At 37.7% G+C, this 19,399-nt stretch overlaps 1 protein-coding gene and 1 long non-coding RNA gene across 10 annotated transcripts in view; one reads left to right on the top strand and one right to left on the bottom strand.

The window, feature by feature from the left end:
- Positions 1-19,399, top strand: part of AKAP6 (A-kinase anchoring protein 6) — a 456,973-nt gene that overhangs the window by 320,779 nt on the left and 116,795 nt on the right. For all 8 annotated transcript variants that reach the window (XM_084874316.1, XM_084874310.1, XM_084874315.1 and 5 more), the window contains one exon: positions 19,071-19,191. In XM_084874316.1, the coding sequence (XP_084730442.1) occupies positions 19,071-19,191 (121 nt within the window). The remainder of the gene's footprint in view (positions 1-19,070; positions 19,192-19,399) is intronic.
- LOC311618090 overlaps positions 1-19,399 on the bottom strand; it is a 474,169-nt gene that overhangs the window by 32,273 nt on the left and 422,497 nt on the right. The window lies entirely within an intron of this gene.

Consider the following 19,399-nt stretch of genomic DNA (forward strand, 5'->3'; position numbering starts at 1 on the left):
AAGTGATGAGTCTGCATTAAGTCAACATCCACAGAATTGAAGACTGTGGATTTTACCAGCCCCTGTCACGTAATCCAGAACTTTCTTACTTTGTTATGATTTATTTAAAAACAGCCTTGTGATTTTGCCAGTATTTGTGTGCCTATATTGTGCCTATAGTATTGGTGGTTTTTCTTTATAAATTTATTTTTCAGTGGATTTCCCCCTTTTTTAACTTAACCATTCTTTTAAAATTTGTTTACGATTTTTTAAATGCCAGAACCTCTGTAGAACATAATTTTCCTGAAAAATGTAGATATTTAATAATTGTGTAGAGACCATGGCTAGCCGGTTTGCTTCATGTAAAGTCAACTGGAATAATAAACTAGCATCTGAATTGTCTAAGGTGAGTGAAAGGACCCAGCACCATCAGTAACCCATGGGCAGTTTTATTTGGCCTGAGACATATGTCTGTATTTACATTATATTAACTACCCATCTTCTAAATAATTATCATGCATTCAGATATTTCCAATGGCTCTAAAGTTTGCAAACATTGTGTATATTTTTTTGTCTCTTCTAGATTAATTCTAATATTTAGTAGGTAAAAATTAAACAGTAAAAGAGTAGTAATGAAATTTAATTATTTCATAGTTTTAATGACTTGATTATAATTACACTCATAAAAATGGAAACAGTAACCTATTTTATACTCTAACTAGACAACTAAGGAGACACTGTTCCCCCAAGTCGGTTACATATTAATAGCATCTTATTACCCTATGAGGTGTAACTCTAGCTAAAATATTCCCTGAAAAGGCAGGTGGAAAAGAAATCTTTTTATGTACTTGTTTGCATTTATCTTTTAAGTACTTATAGTTTTTATTGGACTTTACATCCCCATATAAGATTTTGGGATAAATTAAGTATGCTCACTACATATTCTATCTTGTGCTATAATCCAGGGTCTAAGAATACAGGACACAGGATCAACGTCATAACCCTGTTTAAGAATTGAGAAATACATTTTTAAATTTACTTTTCTATATATTTTGTTGCTCTGTCAGGATTTCTTTTATCCATAGACATGTTACATATACATTTGATTACTCATATAATTCAGTAGACATGTATTCACAAGAAGAAAAGCATAGAAGCAAATAAGAAAGAAAAGGTTAAAACTTGGAGCATAAACAACAAGCTGTTTTGAGTCCTTAATGTGCTTTTATTTCCCTAAATGCCTCAACTATCTCTAGTGTGCACGCAAGCACAAACGTTAGGTCACATTTTTATGTTTTCTAAAGCCCTAGAGGCTGAATGGGCACCACGTGCTTCTGACCTCGGATTCCAAGGACCCAACCTGAGCGCTTACTCCGGGTTCCACAAATCATAAATCTGCCCTGGGAATTGCTTAGTTCACAACAAGCATTGTTCAGGGACGTGGGAGTAGGTGAACTCGCCCGATGCCTTTTGTCTGTGCTCCTTGGGGTACTGAAGGCTGTGCATTGTGCGGAAATTTAAGAGTGTGCTGAAGAAAAAGCAGCTATTTAATACGAAGGACAAAAACCATATACTATTTTCTACTTTCTGTTTACATACAGAAAAGCATTGTGTGAGCCATGCATGTGGGTGAGGTTATCTGGGTTGTTCTGCCCCCAAGACTCTTTGCTCCCACAGTCAAATCCTTAAGTCTGAAACCTTAAGAACATAGCCTTGTGAAATTATCTGCTCCACAACACACAAACGTCATTAACTTTTTCTTTTGTTGCATAGAATGATCCTTGTTTCCGAGAAGCAATTGTGGGAATAGTGTGGGCTTTTTAGGGTCTTCATTCCATATGCAGATATCCCATCCACTGAAGAGAAAATTAAGTTGGTGGTACAATTAATATATTTTTTATTTCCTTCCCATATCTACACCCATGCTAAAAAGGGTATGTAGTTGAAAAATGTACGAGGCTACCCAAGGGAGGACTCAGATGCTAGATAGAATAATGGTCTTAAATTTCTAAGAGTTTTACACAACTAACATGTCATTTAGAAATGAATTTCCACTCTGGCTTGACAGACAGGTGTGTGTCAAGGTGCACAACTATGAACTGTGTGTTTAGCAGCCACAAATAGGTTTGTCTGGAAGATTTACCCAAATCCTTGTGAGGCTCTGTAAGCTTTAGTCAGAGTGTCTGCCTGTGGGGGACATTTGGCAGTGGCCCCACCAGTTCGAATGGAAAATTGCGGCTACCTGGGGGCTATGCAATGTCTGAGTCACCCAACAAGTTTTTCTCTGAGAGCAGGTTGGTGCTTTTCCATTTCTGCCAATTTAAATGAAAGCATTTATAGATGGATTGATTTCTTTCATTCAATAAATATACATGGAAGACCTACTATGTTCATGGCATGATGCCCTGAGCAGAGTGTGTTAAGAACACCTACATTTTATATATTTTGTAAAATATGACCCTCCTTTTTCCCCAACACCTCTTCCTACTGCAAAAAATTTATTTTTTTACATGAATTTCAACGATTCTTTTGAATTCATTAATTAGCATCCCACTTGCTAGACTTAGTGTAGATTACAAACCATGTCTTTTATTCAGCTTATAAATGATGGAACTGGGAGGCAAAATGTCTGGGAGACTGGCTTGTCCAGGATGAGGGTGTAAAATGGAGCTAAGACCTCAGCTCAGAAACCTGGGTCAGAATACAGTGGACAATCCATAAGTCATGCTTTGCCCTCTCTCTGAAGGATTTTATTCAGACCATTGATAAACATTTTCCCTTAAAGTCTATGTTGTGCATATCCCATACTTTATGAAATTTAAATTATGGTATCTTCCTACTATGAAGAACTTGAAAGAATCTTAAGAATATTTCATTAAAGCCACAAGGAAGTTTGGCACAAACATAGCAAAGCGGGCTTCAGTGCAAACAAAATTGACTTCAACATTGATTTAGCAAGTAATATTACATGTACCTGCTATATGAAGTACAGAAATTAAAAAGCAATGGTCCCTGAACTTGAGAGGTCCAGAGTTAGGGAGGAGGAGCCAGGTCTACAAACAATATGGAATAAAAAATGAGTTAAAATCTGCATGAGGTTAAGGGTGGGGCTCATGGAAGGCAGAGGTGTTCTGACTGGTGCGAGTGAGTCAGAGCAGGTCAGGAAAGACATCAGACAGAGGTCTCTGGAGATGAATTTTGAAAGAGGGCAAGGTCAGGGGCAGAGCTTTTCAGTTTAATGTGAATAAACATTTATTGAGCATCTATGGTCTTTGCTTTCATGAAATCTATGGTCTCACAAGACAGTGCAGTGCATGTTAAGCCAGTATTTGTCTGTGCAATAAAGGAGAAGAGAAGCAATGAGAGAGATGGGGAGCTCAGAGAAATGGTGTGGGCTCCATGAGATAGAGCTGTATTTTTTGTGTTTACCACACCGCTCTGATTCTGGTGCAGTGCCTGGCAAGTGCTAGGGCTAAGTGAATGAATGGATGCATGAATGAATAACTAAAACTAATCCAGGGCTCAGAGAGAGGGAGCTGAGGTCTGGAACCATCAGACTGCCTGCTTTTCCATAAGACAGGAGAGCAGTGTTGAAAGTTGGAAGGGGTGTGAAAAAATAAGGCTTGGGAAGTCCAGATCCTGGAGTTATTCATTGAATTCATGGTTCTTAACCATGATAGTGCATCAGGATCACCTGTGGAGCTTTTAAGCTGAAAAAAAAAAATGCCTGTCTACCCAACCCAATGAAAATTCGGATTCAGTAGGTAGAGTGGGCCAAGATATGATTATGTCCTAATGCTTACTTCCAGCTGTGAGCCATTGCTCTAGTGGTTTTCAAAATATAGTTTCTGGACCAGCAGCTTCACTTTCTCCTGTGAATTTGTTAGAAATGCCAATTCTGGGCCCCACTCCAGATCTACTAAATTGGAATGTATGGGGTCCAACGTCATTTAACAAGTCATTCAGGTGATTCAGATCCAGTTTGAGAAACACTGCTTTAGTCTTAGAGATTTTAGGTTGGAAATGAATGGAGAAGGAAACAGATAGTCATGGAGGGAGTATAAAGTATAGCATATGGAATATAGCCAATAATGTTGTAACAACTATGTACGGTGTTAGATTTATCGAGGTTACTAATTAATACGTTATATAATGTCCACACCCTGGGTTATACATCTGAAACTAATATATTATATGTCAACTGTAGAAACTTTTTAAAAAAGAAATTTGTGGAGAATGTGAAGACTGAATTAGAAATTAAAGCCTGAAAAAAATCAATAAACCTTGGATGAGGGGAATGATACTGCATTTTCTGGTTCAAGGAGGAGAAAGAATAGAGGAGGCTTTGGATTCAACTGACTTTGGTGTTATTCGACATTTAATATTTATTGAGTTCAACAATTAAGTGCTGGCTGAAGTAGGCACTGGTGATGTAGAGACAATGGGAGACAAAGGGTGACAGATGTATGTAAATCAGGAAAGCTTTCTAGGAGAAGTCTCACCGAGAGTGGTCAGAAGTGACAATAAGAATGTTTCTCACAGAGGAGGCAGGGTGTACAAACAGCTGGAACCACTAAAGGATACCCAGCATGACTAGATTGGCAGTTTTTAAACAATGTTCTGGCAGCAGTGTGGAGAATAGCTTGGCAAGGGCAAGACTACACAGTGCTTCTTTAATAGGCTATTCTGGTCATCCAAATGAGAAATAGGAACCAAGCTAAGATAGCAGCAGTGGAAACTGAAAGAAGGAAGTTGAACAGATCAGACTTGGTCACCAGAGTGATCACCAGTATTTAAAAAAATGTTTCAGGCTATGCACTCTGGCATATGGACATGTCATTCACTGAGATGGGGAAGGCAGGGGAGGAACTGAATGGGGAAAGAAGCTACAAGTAGTCCTTTTGATGGTCTGTGGGACATCCGAGTGGAAATGCCCAGGAAGCAGGTGTCTGATGTTTTGGGCCTCTCAACCAGCAACAAGGGCAGTACGGTGACTATAGGTAGCAGAGGCTCATAGAGATAGGTGCTTACCTTTTGGTAGTTTCTTTACCCCTCTCAGGTGAACATAAAATTATCTTTAAGAATGTTTAATGAAAAGTAGAAAATCTGAACAGACCAATTACTAGTAAGGATATTGAATCAGTAATAAAAAATCTTCAAACAAATAAGTCTAGAACCAGATGGATTCACTAGTGAATTCTACCTGTGAAGAAGAATTAATACCAACCCTTCTCAAACTCTTCCAAAACGTAGGACAGGAGGGAATCCTTTCAAACTTATTTTTTGAGGCCAGCATCACCCTGATACCAAAACAAGACAAGGATGCAAAAATAAAATAAAATTACAGGCTAATATCCCTAATATACATACATGCAAAATCCTTAACAAAATCCTATATAATAAAAACCTAATATGCAAATCAACTGAACAGCAGAATGACTGGTTGCTATGACACGTAGTAACCACCAGGAGGCAGGTGCTCAATGCAGGAGCTGCTCCTGGTGGTCAGTACACTCCCAACAGGGGGAGTGCCACTCAGCCAGAAGCCAGGCTTACAGCTGGTGAGCACAGCAGTGGTGGCAGGAGCAGCAAGCTAAGTGGTAAGGAGCAGCAAATAGGCAGGTGGTAAGGAGCAAAGACTCCTGGACTGTGAGAGGTATGTCCACCTGCTGGCTAGGCCTGCTCCCCCAGGGAGTGGGCCTAAGCCAGCAGGCAGACATTCCCCAAAGGGTCCCAGACTGTGAGAGGGCTCAGGCCCGGCTGAGGAACTCCCCTTCCCCAGTGCACAAGTTTTGTGCACTGGGCCTCAAGTATCTCAATATATAAAAGCCTAAGCGACTTTCAGCCTTTTGACCAGTAGCTATGATGAGCACTGATCACCAGGGGCAGATGCTCAATACACAGGCATGGAAACATGGAACAGATTGATGAATCTCAGAGGGAAAGGGGGGGGGGGGGTGTTGGAGGATGGGAAGAGATTAACCAAAGAATTTATATGCATACTAGAGGCCTGGTGCATGGATTCATGCACTAGTGAGGTCCCTTTGCCTGGCCTGTGGGGACCAGCTGAAACCAGCAGTCCGACATCCCTAAAGGAGTCCCAGATTGCAAGAGGGTGCAGGCCAGGTTGAGGGACCCCATCAGTGCACAAATTTGTGCACCAGGTCTCTAGTAGCAAATAAAATTCCATAATACATTAAAAGATTCATATACTATGACCAAGTGGAGTTTATTTCAGGGATGTAAGGATGGTTCAACATTCACAAATCAGTCAATGTGATGTATAATATTAACAAAACGAAGGATAGAAATTATATGATTATATCAAAATATGCAAAAAAAGCATTTGACAAACTTCAAAATCCATTTATGATAAAAAGTTTCAACAAGTGGTTGCAGAAGGAACATCCTTCAATATAATAATGGCCATATATGACAACGCACTCAGCATCACACTCAATGGTGAAAGGCTAAAAGCTTTTTCTCCAACATCAGGAACAAGACAAGATGCCCACTCTTGCCACTTCTATTCAACACAGTATAGAAAGTTCTAGCCAAGCAGTTGGTGAAGAAAAAGAAATAAAAAGTACCTAAATTGGAAAAGAAAAAATAAAACTGGCCATATTTTCAGATGACATGGTATTATGTATAGAAAACTCTAAAGACTTTATGAAAAAACTTTTAGAACTAATAAACATATTCACTGAGGTTTCAAAATACAAAATAAATACACATAAAATGTGTGTATTTCTATACACTATCAGTGAGCTATCAGAAAAAAATAATCTTATTAACAATTGCATCATAAAGAATAAAATTACTAGGAATAAATTTACCCAAAGAGGTGAAAGACCTGTATGTTAAATACTACAAGGTATTAAAGAAATAAATTGAAGAAATCACAAATAAATGGAAAGTATTCCATGCTCATTGATTAGAAGGATTAATATTGTTAAAATGTTTATATTATTCAAAGGAATCTATAGATTCAATGAAATTGCTATCAAAATTACAATGACATTTTTTCAAATAATCTTAAAATGTGTAGAGAAACACAAAAACCTGAATAGCTAAGGTAAACTTGTAAAAAAAAAAAAAAAAAAAAAAAAAAAAGAACAAATTTGAAAAACAAATCTTTCTGATTTTAAACTTATTACAAAGTTATAGTAATTAAAACAATATGGCATAAATACAGAAACATAAATCAATGGAACAGAATAGATAACCAGAAATAATCCCATGCATATATAGTCAATTAATTGATAACAAAGGAGCCAAGAATAGACAGTGGGAAAGCATAGTCTCTTCAATAACTAGTGTTGGAAAATTGGACAGATACAAGTGAAACAAAACTTTATGACTCTGTTACACCATGAAAAGATCAACTCAAAATTGATTAAAGAATTGAACAGAAGACTTGAAACTGTAAAACTTCTAAAAGAAAAATAGGCAGTAAGCTCCTCAACATATATGTGGGGATGATTTTTTTAAACTAACACCAAGAACAAAAGCAAAAATTAAAAAAAAAGTAAATAAGTGGGACTACATTATATTAACATGCTTCTGCATAGCAAAGGAAACAATCAACAAAATGAAAAACAACCTATTAAATGAAAAAAAATGTACAAATCATATATCTGATGAGCTAATATCCAAAATATCTAAAGCATTTATATAGCAGAAAAACAAACATTTCTGCTTAAAACTGTGCAGAAGATCTAACTAGAGATTTTTCCAAAGAAGATATAGAGATAACCAGTATGTACAAGAAAGGATGGTCAATGTCACAAATCATCAGGGAAATGCAAATCAAAACCATAATGAGATATCACCTCACACCTATTAGAATACTATTATCAAAATGACTAAAAATAACAAGTGTTGGTGAGGATGTAGAGGAAAGGAAACCATGTCCAATGTTGGTGGGTATATAAAGTCATGCAGTTACTATAGAAAACAGTATAGAAGTTCCTCAGAAAATTTAAAAAAGAACTGCCATTTGATCCAGCAATTTCACTTTGGGGTATTTATCTGAAGGAAACAAAAACACTAACTTGAAATTATATATACACCCCCATGCTCATTGTAATATTATTTACAACCAAATATGGAAACAACCCAAATTTTTATTGATAGATGAATAAAGATATTGTCATATATAAATACAATGGAGTATTATCCTATATAATAAAGAGGTAATAATGCAAGTTGACCATCACTCCAATACACAAGATGGCCACCACAATATGGCTTGCAGGAGGGCAGTTGGGGGAAACCAGTCCTATAGGGGAGGGCAGTTGGGAACAACCAGGCCTGAAGGAAGGGCAGTTGGGCGTGACCAGGTCTGCAGGGGAGGGCAGCTAGGGGTGACCGGGCCAGCAGGGGAGGTAGGTTAGGAGCAATTGGGCCTGCAGGGGATGGCAGTTAGGGGCGACCAGACTGGCAAGGGAGGGAAGTTAGGGGTGACTGGGATAACAGGGAGGGCAGTTTTTAATGTAAAGAGCTTAACTCTTTTCTTTAAAATCTATTATTTATTTATTTATTTATTTATTTAGTTATTTATTTATTTCCCATCTCATTTACAAAGAATTTGAGTCAAATTACAAAAATATTTATAATAAAATGGAATAAATTCTGACTGAAGTTAAGCAAGAGTAAAATATATGTAAGAAAGCAACCCATATTTTATGCATATCCTCAAGAACACTATTTTTGGCTCTAAACTTTAAAGTAATACATATTGGTGGGAGGTTAGCTTCCAATGCCATTGAGTCCTGAGAGAATTCCTATTGTAATTCTTTAAAGACCGGCATTTGTGACACTATATCCCTACAAGACAAATCCAATTCCCAAGGCATTATTTTATATAGGCTGCAGAAGGAATGTTAAAGCATAATTGAGTAAGAGCATTTCTACAAGTAATAAAACCTTAGAGATTGAGCATAGTGCTCTCTGGGCAGGGGCAGCATCGAGGGGTGAGACAGACAAAGTCATCTTGGGGAAGAGGTCTCCCTCTTAATTCTGTTACCAGGCCTTTGTTAGGGGCTGGGCAGCAGGAACTATTTCCAGGTAACTTACCTTCTGTCCTAACCCTGAGGGTTAAGATTCTCTATTGCCTATTAAGTCGTTGAAAAGCAGTGGGATTTAGGTAGGTAGTCCTTTGACAAAGGCTGAGCAGCCGAACCCCCACTAGTGTGTCAATAGCAAGTCTGGACCCAGTCACCTTGAACACTGACAGACAATGTCACAGGCAGGTTACGTTTTGTTTTGTTTTCAAACATAGCCCTTGTTTGTCTTCTGAAGTACCATTTCTCCATTTGTGTTAGAATCATTACCTATTTTCAGTTCTTCAGAAGGTTTCCAGTTCTTTGGCTAGAATTTAATCTAGCTCATTAGCTGAAAATTTAGACAAGTGTTTTGAGTCCCTGACAGCCTAACAGAATCCTCTAAATACATTCAGGAATCAGCATTGATATTTCTAATTTTATGGCTAGTCTTAGAGGTTAGGATTTTTTTGATTTATGACTTTTATTTCAATAACAAATATTTATGAACAGATGGTCCACGGGTTTATTACAAAGTGGGGCCAGTCATTAACACATTTGTAGGGTTGATTTTATTTTTCTTAGACATTTTCACATGTATGTGGGTATATATGAGAACTGACAAAATTACTGCTAGAGAGAACTCCATATTCCTTTTTATTTATTAATGGCAAAGGCAGCCTGTTTTTCTCTTGAGGAAGTCACTCATGAATTTTCATTCAAAATAATAAATTAGTGTCCACACTTTAATATGTTTAGAGTGGAAAGGGATTTTACATGCAACTGTGCATATCCGAGTCCACGTCTGGAAAGCTAAATTTTATTCTTTAATGATATGATGATTGAGCAAGGTGCCACTATTGTATTTCCCTTCTGTGCTTACATGCCACATGGAGTAGAGAATGATGGGAAATTCTGGTCTATTGTTAGTATTTCACTTTGGCAAAATTATTAAACTATATTTTTACAAGATTTTGTTACCACTTCCTTTAGTGTCGTTTTAGAAAACCAGAGGCAAACTTCCTTGAGTAAATACTGTGAACAGTGACTACTTAGTGAATATTTGAGGAAAGAATCAATATGCTAAAGAAGCTAGGAAAATTGGATCATTTGATAGAAGTCCCAGTATAGGCAAGCTGGTATTTCAGGAACCGGTCTTGCGTTTTTGGATGTGTTGGTATGAAATGAACTATTAAGCCTACAAAAGATGCATCCTTAAATGTTCCAAAATATGTATTATTGGGCCTTAGGTTAAAAAAAAAAAACAACCACCAGGACTTTTTAGTATTATCTTTTCTTTAACAAATAATTGCTCTATTTTGATGATTTCTTCATTTGATTGTCTGCTTTAGTGAAAATTCCTCAGTGGGCCAAGCTGAAACCTCATATATTCACACACACCTCCCATTGATTTCACTTGGGTGAAACTTTATCTTTTAAGCAAAGTTTAAGTTGAAATGTTCAGTTAATGATGCTCACTTTAAATACCAAAGGCTGAATGCATTTATGTATTCAAATACTTAGCTAGTCTCACATAGCTCCCATTGGGGTTTAGATAAAGGATTATTTGAAACTGTACCAGCCTCACAAATAATATATTGCTATCCAATATGCAGAAAAAATGATACTAAATAAGCTTGTTAATATTTTATTTCTGTGGTGAAAGGACCTAGAATTTTTTTTTTAACCTTGAAAAGGTAGAGAAAATGGCAGACAAGACATTGGGAAATACTTTTGGCAATAACCCACAGTAGATGACCCAATCTTAGAAATAAACATGAGAAAATTTACACACTGATTTTTCCATAGCTTTGTCCTTGTCTCTATTAAATTCTCAGACTATGGAATAAATACATTATAATTTTATGTTTGTCTAACAAAAACTGACTTTTAGTTGAAGATTTTTCTCCTCATAACATGATTAAGCTTTTAAACCTCCTAAAATGGGAATATTATACCCACAAGAGAATGTCCAACTCTTTTATTGTGAACCCTTCAGGTACATGGCAATTTAAAGGAGAAGTACTATGCAAAAGAATACATTTTTGTGTGTGATGTGTTTGCTTTATAACATTTTTATAGAGTAAACATGAGTTTGCTTTGTACAATTTTGTAGAGAACATAACATATTCATAGAGTACTGAAAGGTATGTTTTGAGACATTTTAACACGAAGGAGATTATATATTTGAGTGAATGAGTTGACATAAACCCAAGCACAATTACAAAGAAATTTTAAGAGGAAAAAATCCTCCAAAAGACTAGTTCCCACTGTCATATCCCTTATAAGATTCTGAGCTATTGCCACAATTTCAATATCCTCTTTCTCCCTTCTTAAAAGAGATCCTAGAGTCACCAGAAATTCAAGCAAAGAACCTAGTTGGAATTCAGTCGGTAGAATCGGCATATTCTTCCAAGGGATATAGAACTGTTAACTAGTTTCATGATACCCTTGATACTATCACTCATCTATGATCTTCTTTGCTGCTTTTTATAGTATCTGTCACTTTTCCTGGAAGACATTGTATTTTATAAAATCACTTGAGAAACACTTAGCATACCTCTGGAGGTAATGTAAACATGAGAAAGCAAATCACTCTTGTGTAAAAATTTTTCTGATAATTAGCACATGAAGTTGTAGTCATTTCAGAAGATTTCAAAAGAACCAACAAAGAAATTCCAGTAATTAACTACTGATTTGCTATAAATTTATACATTTTATTTCACTGCATTTGAAAAACTGTCAGGTCTTTTCTAAGCTGTGAATGAATGCCTGGCCAAGAATCTGAAATCAGGCACAAATGCTGTAAAAAATGTTCTTGTCTTTAGTATTTGGACCTTATGAGAATTTGTTGTTTGGAAAACTCCGGTGCTGATTCTACTCCAGAGAAACAAAATCACGGAACCAAAGCATTTGCTGTATCCAACAAACTCAAGCCTACGTATTCTCAGTTAGGATGAAGATAGAATCAACTGGAAAAGAATGATTACAGGATCTGTGTTAAGATTCCCCATTTGCAGGTCTCCAGTGTAGTCTATCTGAGAAGGAGCCTGAAGTGCATGTAATTAGAAGAAATGGCTTTTGTTCTGTAAGGAGAGCAGGAGGAGGGAGCAGCTAAATGGATATAAAGACATGGAAAAGAGACAGTGAAATTTTTTTTTTTATTGTTTTGAACATTTTGTCATCTTGTGTAATATTTTTCACTTGTTTGAAATCTATTTCTAAATCTTCTTTAATTTTCACTAGAGAAAAGAGGAGGATGTGAAAGGTGTGGGAAGGCAACTCAGACTAACTGAGAATCTATTGCATCTAACCATTCTAAGTAAGCAAATGTGCCATTATCATAAACTGAAGGCGAAATCTCACCTTCAGAATGAGTGAAGGATCCTGTCAAAGGTGCACTTGTTGTGTTGGTACTGGCATTTGGGAATGAGATACCACCCATCTCTTTCACATACTGGCTCCTCTGAAGTCATTCTTGTCCAACTAAAGGATTGTGGATTCATTATCTATGTTCAGTCATCATTATTCTCCAGGTACTATGGTGAGCACTAGGGATGGAAAAAGAAAATCATCCTTTGCCCTTGAATGGTTTAGTCATTATCAAAGTTTCTTTTTTATCATCCACATATGGAAAACGAACCAGGCTTTAAAAAAATGTTGACGGTATTACAGATGTCTCCCATTTTCTCCCTTTTTGTTCCCCTCAACCCAACCCCCACCCCACCCCAGGCCTTCCCCATATTAATTGTCTGTGTCCATGGACAATGCATATATGCATATATGTTCTTGGGTTAATCTCTTCCTGTCCCCCCTTCTCCCTACCTCCCAAGGTTTAAATTTTCAGAATAACAGATCTGTTATTTTATCCCTTGTATTCATACCTCTGGGACCTATTTTGTTTGTCAGTTTATTTTGTTCATTAGATTCCACATATAAGTGAGACCATGTGATATTTGTCTTTCTCTAACTGGTTTGTTTCACTTAGCATAATAATCTCCAGGTCCTTATTTCTCTTACTGACTGATAATTCTTATAAGACACATTCTTTTCTGGTAAAGCAAGAAAAAAAAAAAAGCTTGCTTTAAGAACAATGTTCAGGATCTTAAACCCAGTGCTTGTTATATTTCCCCCTAATAAATTAACATCCTCTTTAAGGAAAAACTCTTGGGATGAATGCTGTTTTTCAGATTTCCTACTCTCGTTCCTTCTTTTAGACAATCATATTATTTAAAAAATATATATATATATATATATTTATAGGCGACTTATATAACCTTGTGACTCTGGGATGCAATTAGGTCCCCTGTCTTAATGTGGTCCATGGGTGCAGGTTGGCTGGATTTATTGAGATGGGTCTTGCCCTGGACATTATGAGGTTGCATCCCACATAATGCTGTTAACTCTTGGCTTGGTCAGGAGGTATTTCCCGACTAAAGCCTCATCTCAACTCTCTCTGGTTCTGTCAACTCTCTAAGGTCTGGCTCCAGGACCCCCATTCCCTCCCTTTGGAGGACAATTCATTGTGCAATGGCTCTGCCAAGTTCACCAGCTGAACTTCCAGAAATCTCATGGTGGGGGAGGGCGGGCAGAAAGGGACGAGAGAAGCAGGTAGCAAAGGGAGCCTGACCAAAGATCTCTCTCTGACTGCAGCATCCCCACCCCAGGTTATTGTGAGGGCACTGATCAAGGCGATCTCTTCCCAGACTTCCTAGTGGAAATGGGGCTGTCATCCTTGCACTTTTGGCTTTCTCTTCAACTTGTCTTCTAGGCCTTTACAGTAGGTCTTAGTCCAAGGGATGCGAGGACACACATCTGAGCCCACACTTCTTTTGCCTTTATTTCCTTCTTATTCCTCAAGTCTGCTGAGATGGAAGGGTTGAGCTTTATCCTGTCTTTCCCCTTTCCTTTTAATATTCCTCTGAATCATAATCTCCCAATTTGGGTGAAGGGGTGGACAGGAAAAAGTATCTATTCTCATGTTTAAAGTTTTTCTACGATGAAACAATACAAAAATATTTAAAATACTACAATGGTTCTTTTTTCTCAAAACTTCTGCAACACTACACTAGAATACATGATCTTTGGAATTTGAGAAGCCAGTGGCTAAAGTAGGAATTAAAGGCATTTGTTGAAGGGTGTATGTGGGTACAGGGACAGCCCTTTTTCTTTGGATTCAGGCTATGTACAGTGAGGAGGCAAAAAAGGTTAAATTAAAAAGATATTTTTAAAGGCTCAGGGTTGAAGCTTGGCTCATAAATGGGTTAAATTTGGCTGTGGTGAAAACCCAGTGTCTACCCCTAAAGATATTCTGGGCTTGTTGTTTTGGTTGTATAATAATAGTCCTCATTCCCACAAACCACAGGAAATCTGAAGCTGGCCTGGTTTCATGCTGAAAGGTAGACACTGGCTGCCACAAAAGGTTGGGTTTGCCCAAGAGGTGGATCTTCCCTTGTTTTTATGGTTAAAATATGGGAGAGTACAAGGATAAAGAAATAATGACCATAATTCGGGAGGAATTTCTAAATTATTGTGTCTATCATATGAACAAATGCTTATTAGCCCTTCTTTGTTAGTCACTCACAAAGGAAGAAAGCCTGATGGCTTATTTCTCCCTGTTACAGTGGTGTTTGTTTGTTTGTTAGTATTTTGAAACGTATATTTGCAGATTTTACATTTATGCTGCAAGTCCTTGCTATGCAAAATGAGGTCCATGACCAGCAGTGTTGCCAGTTGCCAACATTTTTTAGAAATGCAGACTCTCAGGCCCCACCCTGGAACTACTGAGTCAGGACCAGCATTTCAACAGCTCTTCAGCTGGGCCATATGCACATTTAAATTTGAGAAGCACTGCTCTAGGCCACCTTAGTCTTCCTGAAGATTTTGGCTACATCAGCTGTACCCATCATCAGCATTAAGTAAACATTTATTAATCAGTTCTGCGTATTAGCTAATAACGGATGATTCCTGCCCTTGAGTACTTACCGTCCTAATCAAGGATCTTTATAATTATGGTAAAGCAATTAAAGTAAAATAGGCAGCTAACTCTAAGTCTAGTCTTCCATTACCAGACACACCTTAATTGTTGACAGATCTATTAAGATTAAGTTGTATGTTACAAAAAGTGGATGTTCATTTTCTTAGAAAAGAATCATTTAATATACAGAGATAGGAACAAGGTAGTAATAATATGCTCACTAGATAAATGCAGATTCATACCTGAAGCTGCTGCTTCACTAGTAAAGATTTTTTTCTTTGCAATTAATTATTTTCTTCTATTTTTTAGTTGCAGGAGACATACAAGAGTATATTTGTTTCCGGTGTACAAACCAGTGATTAGATATTACTAAGTGATCACCCTGATAATTCTCATATCCATCTGACACCATACATAATATTACAATATTATTGATTATATTTCCTATGCTGTATTTTATATCCCCATGATTATTCTGTAACTGCCAGTATGTACTTCTTAATCCCCTCACCTTTTTCACTTAGTCCCAAAATACCCCTCTCATCTGGCAACCATCAAATTTTTTTCTGTAACTATGAATCTGTTTCTGTTCTGTTCCTTTGTTTTGTTTTGTTTTGTTTTGTTTTGTTTTAGATTCAGTTGTTCATAGATATATGTTTATTGCCATCTTATCATTCATATTTTTTATCTGTATTTTTCCTCAAAAAGAAGACATTTTAACATTTCATGTAATACTGGTTTGGTGATGATGAGAATAGTTAGCTTTTTTTTTCTTTTTTTTTTTCTTTTTTGTCTGGGAATCTCTTCGTATGTCCTTTAATTCTAAATAAAAGGTTTTCTGGGTAAAGTAATCTTGGTTGTAGGGTTCTTGATTTTCATCACTTTGAATATTTCTTGCCAATCCCACTAGCCTATAAAATTTCTGTTGAGAAATCAGCTGACAGTCTTATGGAAGTTCCCTTGTAGGTAACTAACTGCTTTTTTTCTTGCTGCTTTCAAGATTCTATTTGTCTTTAACCTTTGGCATTTTAATTATGATGTGTCTTGGGTGTGGGCCTCTTTGAGCTCCTCTTGTTTGGAGTCTCTGTGCTTCCTGGATGTGTATGTCTACTTCTTTCAGCAGGTTAAGAAAATTTTCTGTCGTTATTTATTCAAATAAGTTTTAAATTTCTTTTTCTCTCTCTTCTCCTTCAGACATTCCCATGATGAGAATGTTGGTACACTTGAAGTTGTCCCAGAGGTTTTTTATTTTTCCTCATTTTTTAAAAAAAAATATTTTTTCTTTTTCCTATTTTGATCAGGTGTTTTCTGCTTCCTTATCATTCAAATCTCTGATTTGATCTACTGCTTTATCTATTGTACTGTTAATTTCCTACATTATTCATATATGACTGATTCTTTATGTTTCATAACTCCATTTTTATGTTTCTCATTTTTTGTTGAAGTTCTCACTAAGTTCATCTCCCCTCCCCCTAAGTTCACTGAGCATCCTTACAACCAGTGTTTTAAACTCTGTATTTAGTAGATTGCTTGTCTCTGTTTTGTTTAGTTTTTTTTTTTTTTTTTTTTTTCTAGAGTTTTGTTCTGTTCTTTCTTTTGGAACATGTTTCTTTGTCTTCTTATTTTGGTGGCCTTCTTGGGTTTGTTCCTATATATTAGGTGGAGCTGCTATGTCTCCCAGGCTTTGTAGAGTGGCCTTATGTATTAGGTGTCCTGTAGGACCCAATGGCACAGCCCAACCCCCTTGCCCAAGTTGGACACTCAAAGTGCAGCCCTTTGGGAGCTCTGTACACCCTCCTCTTTTGTTGAGCCTCTATTGCTATTGGAATGTCAATGGGAGGGCTATATCCCTAGGGCAAATGATAACCTCCATGAAAGATCAGCTGTGCAGAGGCTAACTCCATGGAGCAGGATTTACTTCAGCGGGGCTCTGGTGCCCTTGAGTGTATCATTTGTGGAAGTGGTTGCATGGTGCTTAAACATAATCTGAAGCTGTTCAATGGATGCACTGGCTCTGAGCCTCTCTGGAGTTACAGGCAAAGGTCAGCTGCTGCCTGTGTTCTACCCCAGGCCACCAGGCATGAGCTACAAAATGATCTGCAGGTGGTTGCTACTTGTACTTGGCTTGGAGATGCCCAGAAGAGGCCAAGCTGTGAAGCAAGGCCAGCTGCCACTATTTCCTGGCGAGGGACTTCTTAGAGAGAGGTATGGGGCACATAGAGGCCAGATGCTGCTTGTTTAAGAGATTTTAGAAAAGTCTGAGGCATGAGCCAAGACAAGCTATTAATATAGAAAAGCCACTGGAAACAGTTTGGGTTGGGGTCTCAAGGAATCACCAGGGTAGTGCAAAACAGTGTGAGCCAGGTTGATGGGGACTCAGATATGGCAGTGTCTGCTGGCTCTGTGGAGGAAGAGCTCTGAAGAGGAACAATGGCCTCTGTTAGCATTTCTGTCTGCAAGAAAGCTGCTCCTCCATCTCTTGCCTTGGTGCCTAACAATTCAGTCCTTCCGCATATATCTCTCTGGTGCTTTTTGAGCTGCTGCCCCAGAGCTGGATTTCAGAAAAATGAGTTTGAATAAGTCTGTGCACAGGCCCTTAAAGAGGAACTCCTGGGATTCCAGAAGCCTCTGTTTCACACAGCCATAATTGCCACTGGTTTTTATAGCCAGAAGTTATGAGGACCTCTCTTCCTGGCACTAGAACCCTGAGCTGGAAGGCCTGGTGTGAGCTGGAACCCCTGGCTTCTCACCAGGGACCTCTGCAGCTGAAATATGCTTCTCAATTTTTATCCACCACGTGTGGGCATGGGACCACTCTATTCCACGCCTCTGCCCCTCAAACTAGTCTCAATGTGGCTTCTTCTTTATATCCTTAGTTGTAGGACTTCTGTTAGGGATGATTTCAGGCAGTTCTGAATGATGGTTGTTCTGTAGTTTAGTTGTAATTTTGATGTGGCTGTGGGAGGACATGAGTACCATATTTACCTACGCCGCCATCTTGATCAGAAGCCCGGATAAAATTTTGTTCAGTTACCGTTTGACAAGACTCTAGGATTTCTTTTAGGAGGATAATTTTTTTAAGGGAAAGACAAAATCATAGTTTTTCATCTGCACTTTCATTTTCTGATCACAGTGTTTTAGAAGAATCTGGGCTTTACTTATTCACCGGGCTTTCAATAGAGAATCACATTAATCCTTTTAAGCTCCTTATTCTAATGATTTATTTTGTTGAAAACCATAGTGATCCTCCTTTGAATTTTAATGATTGCTGCCTATTCAAAGATTCATTGTTTTGACTTCCTGTCCTTACCTTTGTTTCCTACATGTCTGTGGGGAACACCTGTCTAATACTGGATCTGCCCCGGGTTCTCACTGGCTTACCAGAGTCACTCAAGCCTATCTCTGAGTGTTAAGCTGAAATGCTGGCTACTCATCCATGACAATAAATCTAGGATATATGTTTGCAGAGATAGGCAGATAGACAGCAGAAGAACAGATAAATGATTGAGCCACTTCCCAGTGAACATTATATTTTGGATATGATAGTGAATTATGATTATTATAGAGAAATTCATTAAATTAGTATTCTTAATCATGACTCTATTGGGATATAGTATCCATGGAAAATTAGCATTTGAGAATGGGGTTTGAAATTTGAGGGTACTGTTCTTAACCAAAATTCTGGACCATGTAACCTTCAAATGGCACTGACCCACCATTTCTGAGCCTGTTAAATATGCTGGTGCTCTTTTTCAAGGTAGTAGTCATTTCGTTCAAGTGCTACAAATCTTCAGAAAGGGTGAACAAATGGAAATCACCATGGTAATATGTCTCAGGTATGAACATCGAAATTACATGTTATGATTTCAAAATCTAAGAAGTGGCTATGTCACAAGCTTGAGTTCCTCTTTTACCCACTGTGTAACCACAGAGAGATTTTTTTTTTCCCCTGCTCTTTTTATAGGTATCACCCAAGAACATCATGGGTTTTCAAGAATATATTATTCTAATACAAGATTTTAACAACTACCCTGTATTTATGCATAATACATGTTGTGTCTTATCTTCAGGCTTCTGGACTTTGATTCAGAATATCAGGAGCTCTGGGATTGGCTGATTGACATGGAGTCCCTGGTGATGGACAGCCACGACCTGATGATGTCAGAGGAGCAGCAGCAGCACCTTTACAAGGTTAGCGCTCCCTTCCTGCTTTTACCTTGCTGTGGAAGATCTGATTAGCCTGACAAGTCTCTCTCTCTCAGGATATCTTTGCGTTCATTGTATGTATCATGGTGTCTATTAGAATTCTCTTCCCTGTCCCCAAACTCATTTCCATCCCCTGTGTGCTGACAGGCTGCACCGACATCATAATTGCAAGAAAGTTCCCTTTATCACATTC

This window comes from Pipistrellus hanaki (genome assembly GCF_964339955.1).
Source record: "Pipistrellus hanaki genome assembly, chromosome: 1".
Taxonomy (NCBI): Eukaryota; Metazoa; Chordata; class Mammalia; order Chiroptera; family Vespertilionidae; genus Pipistrellus; species Pipistrellus hanaki.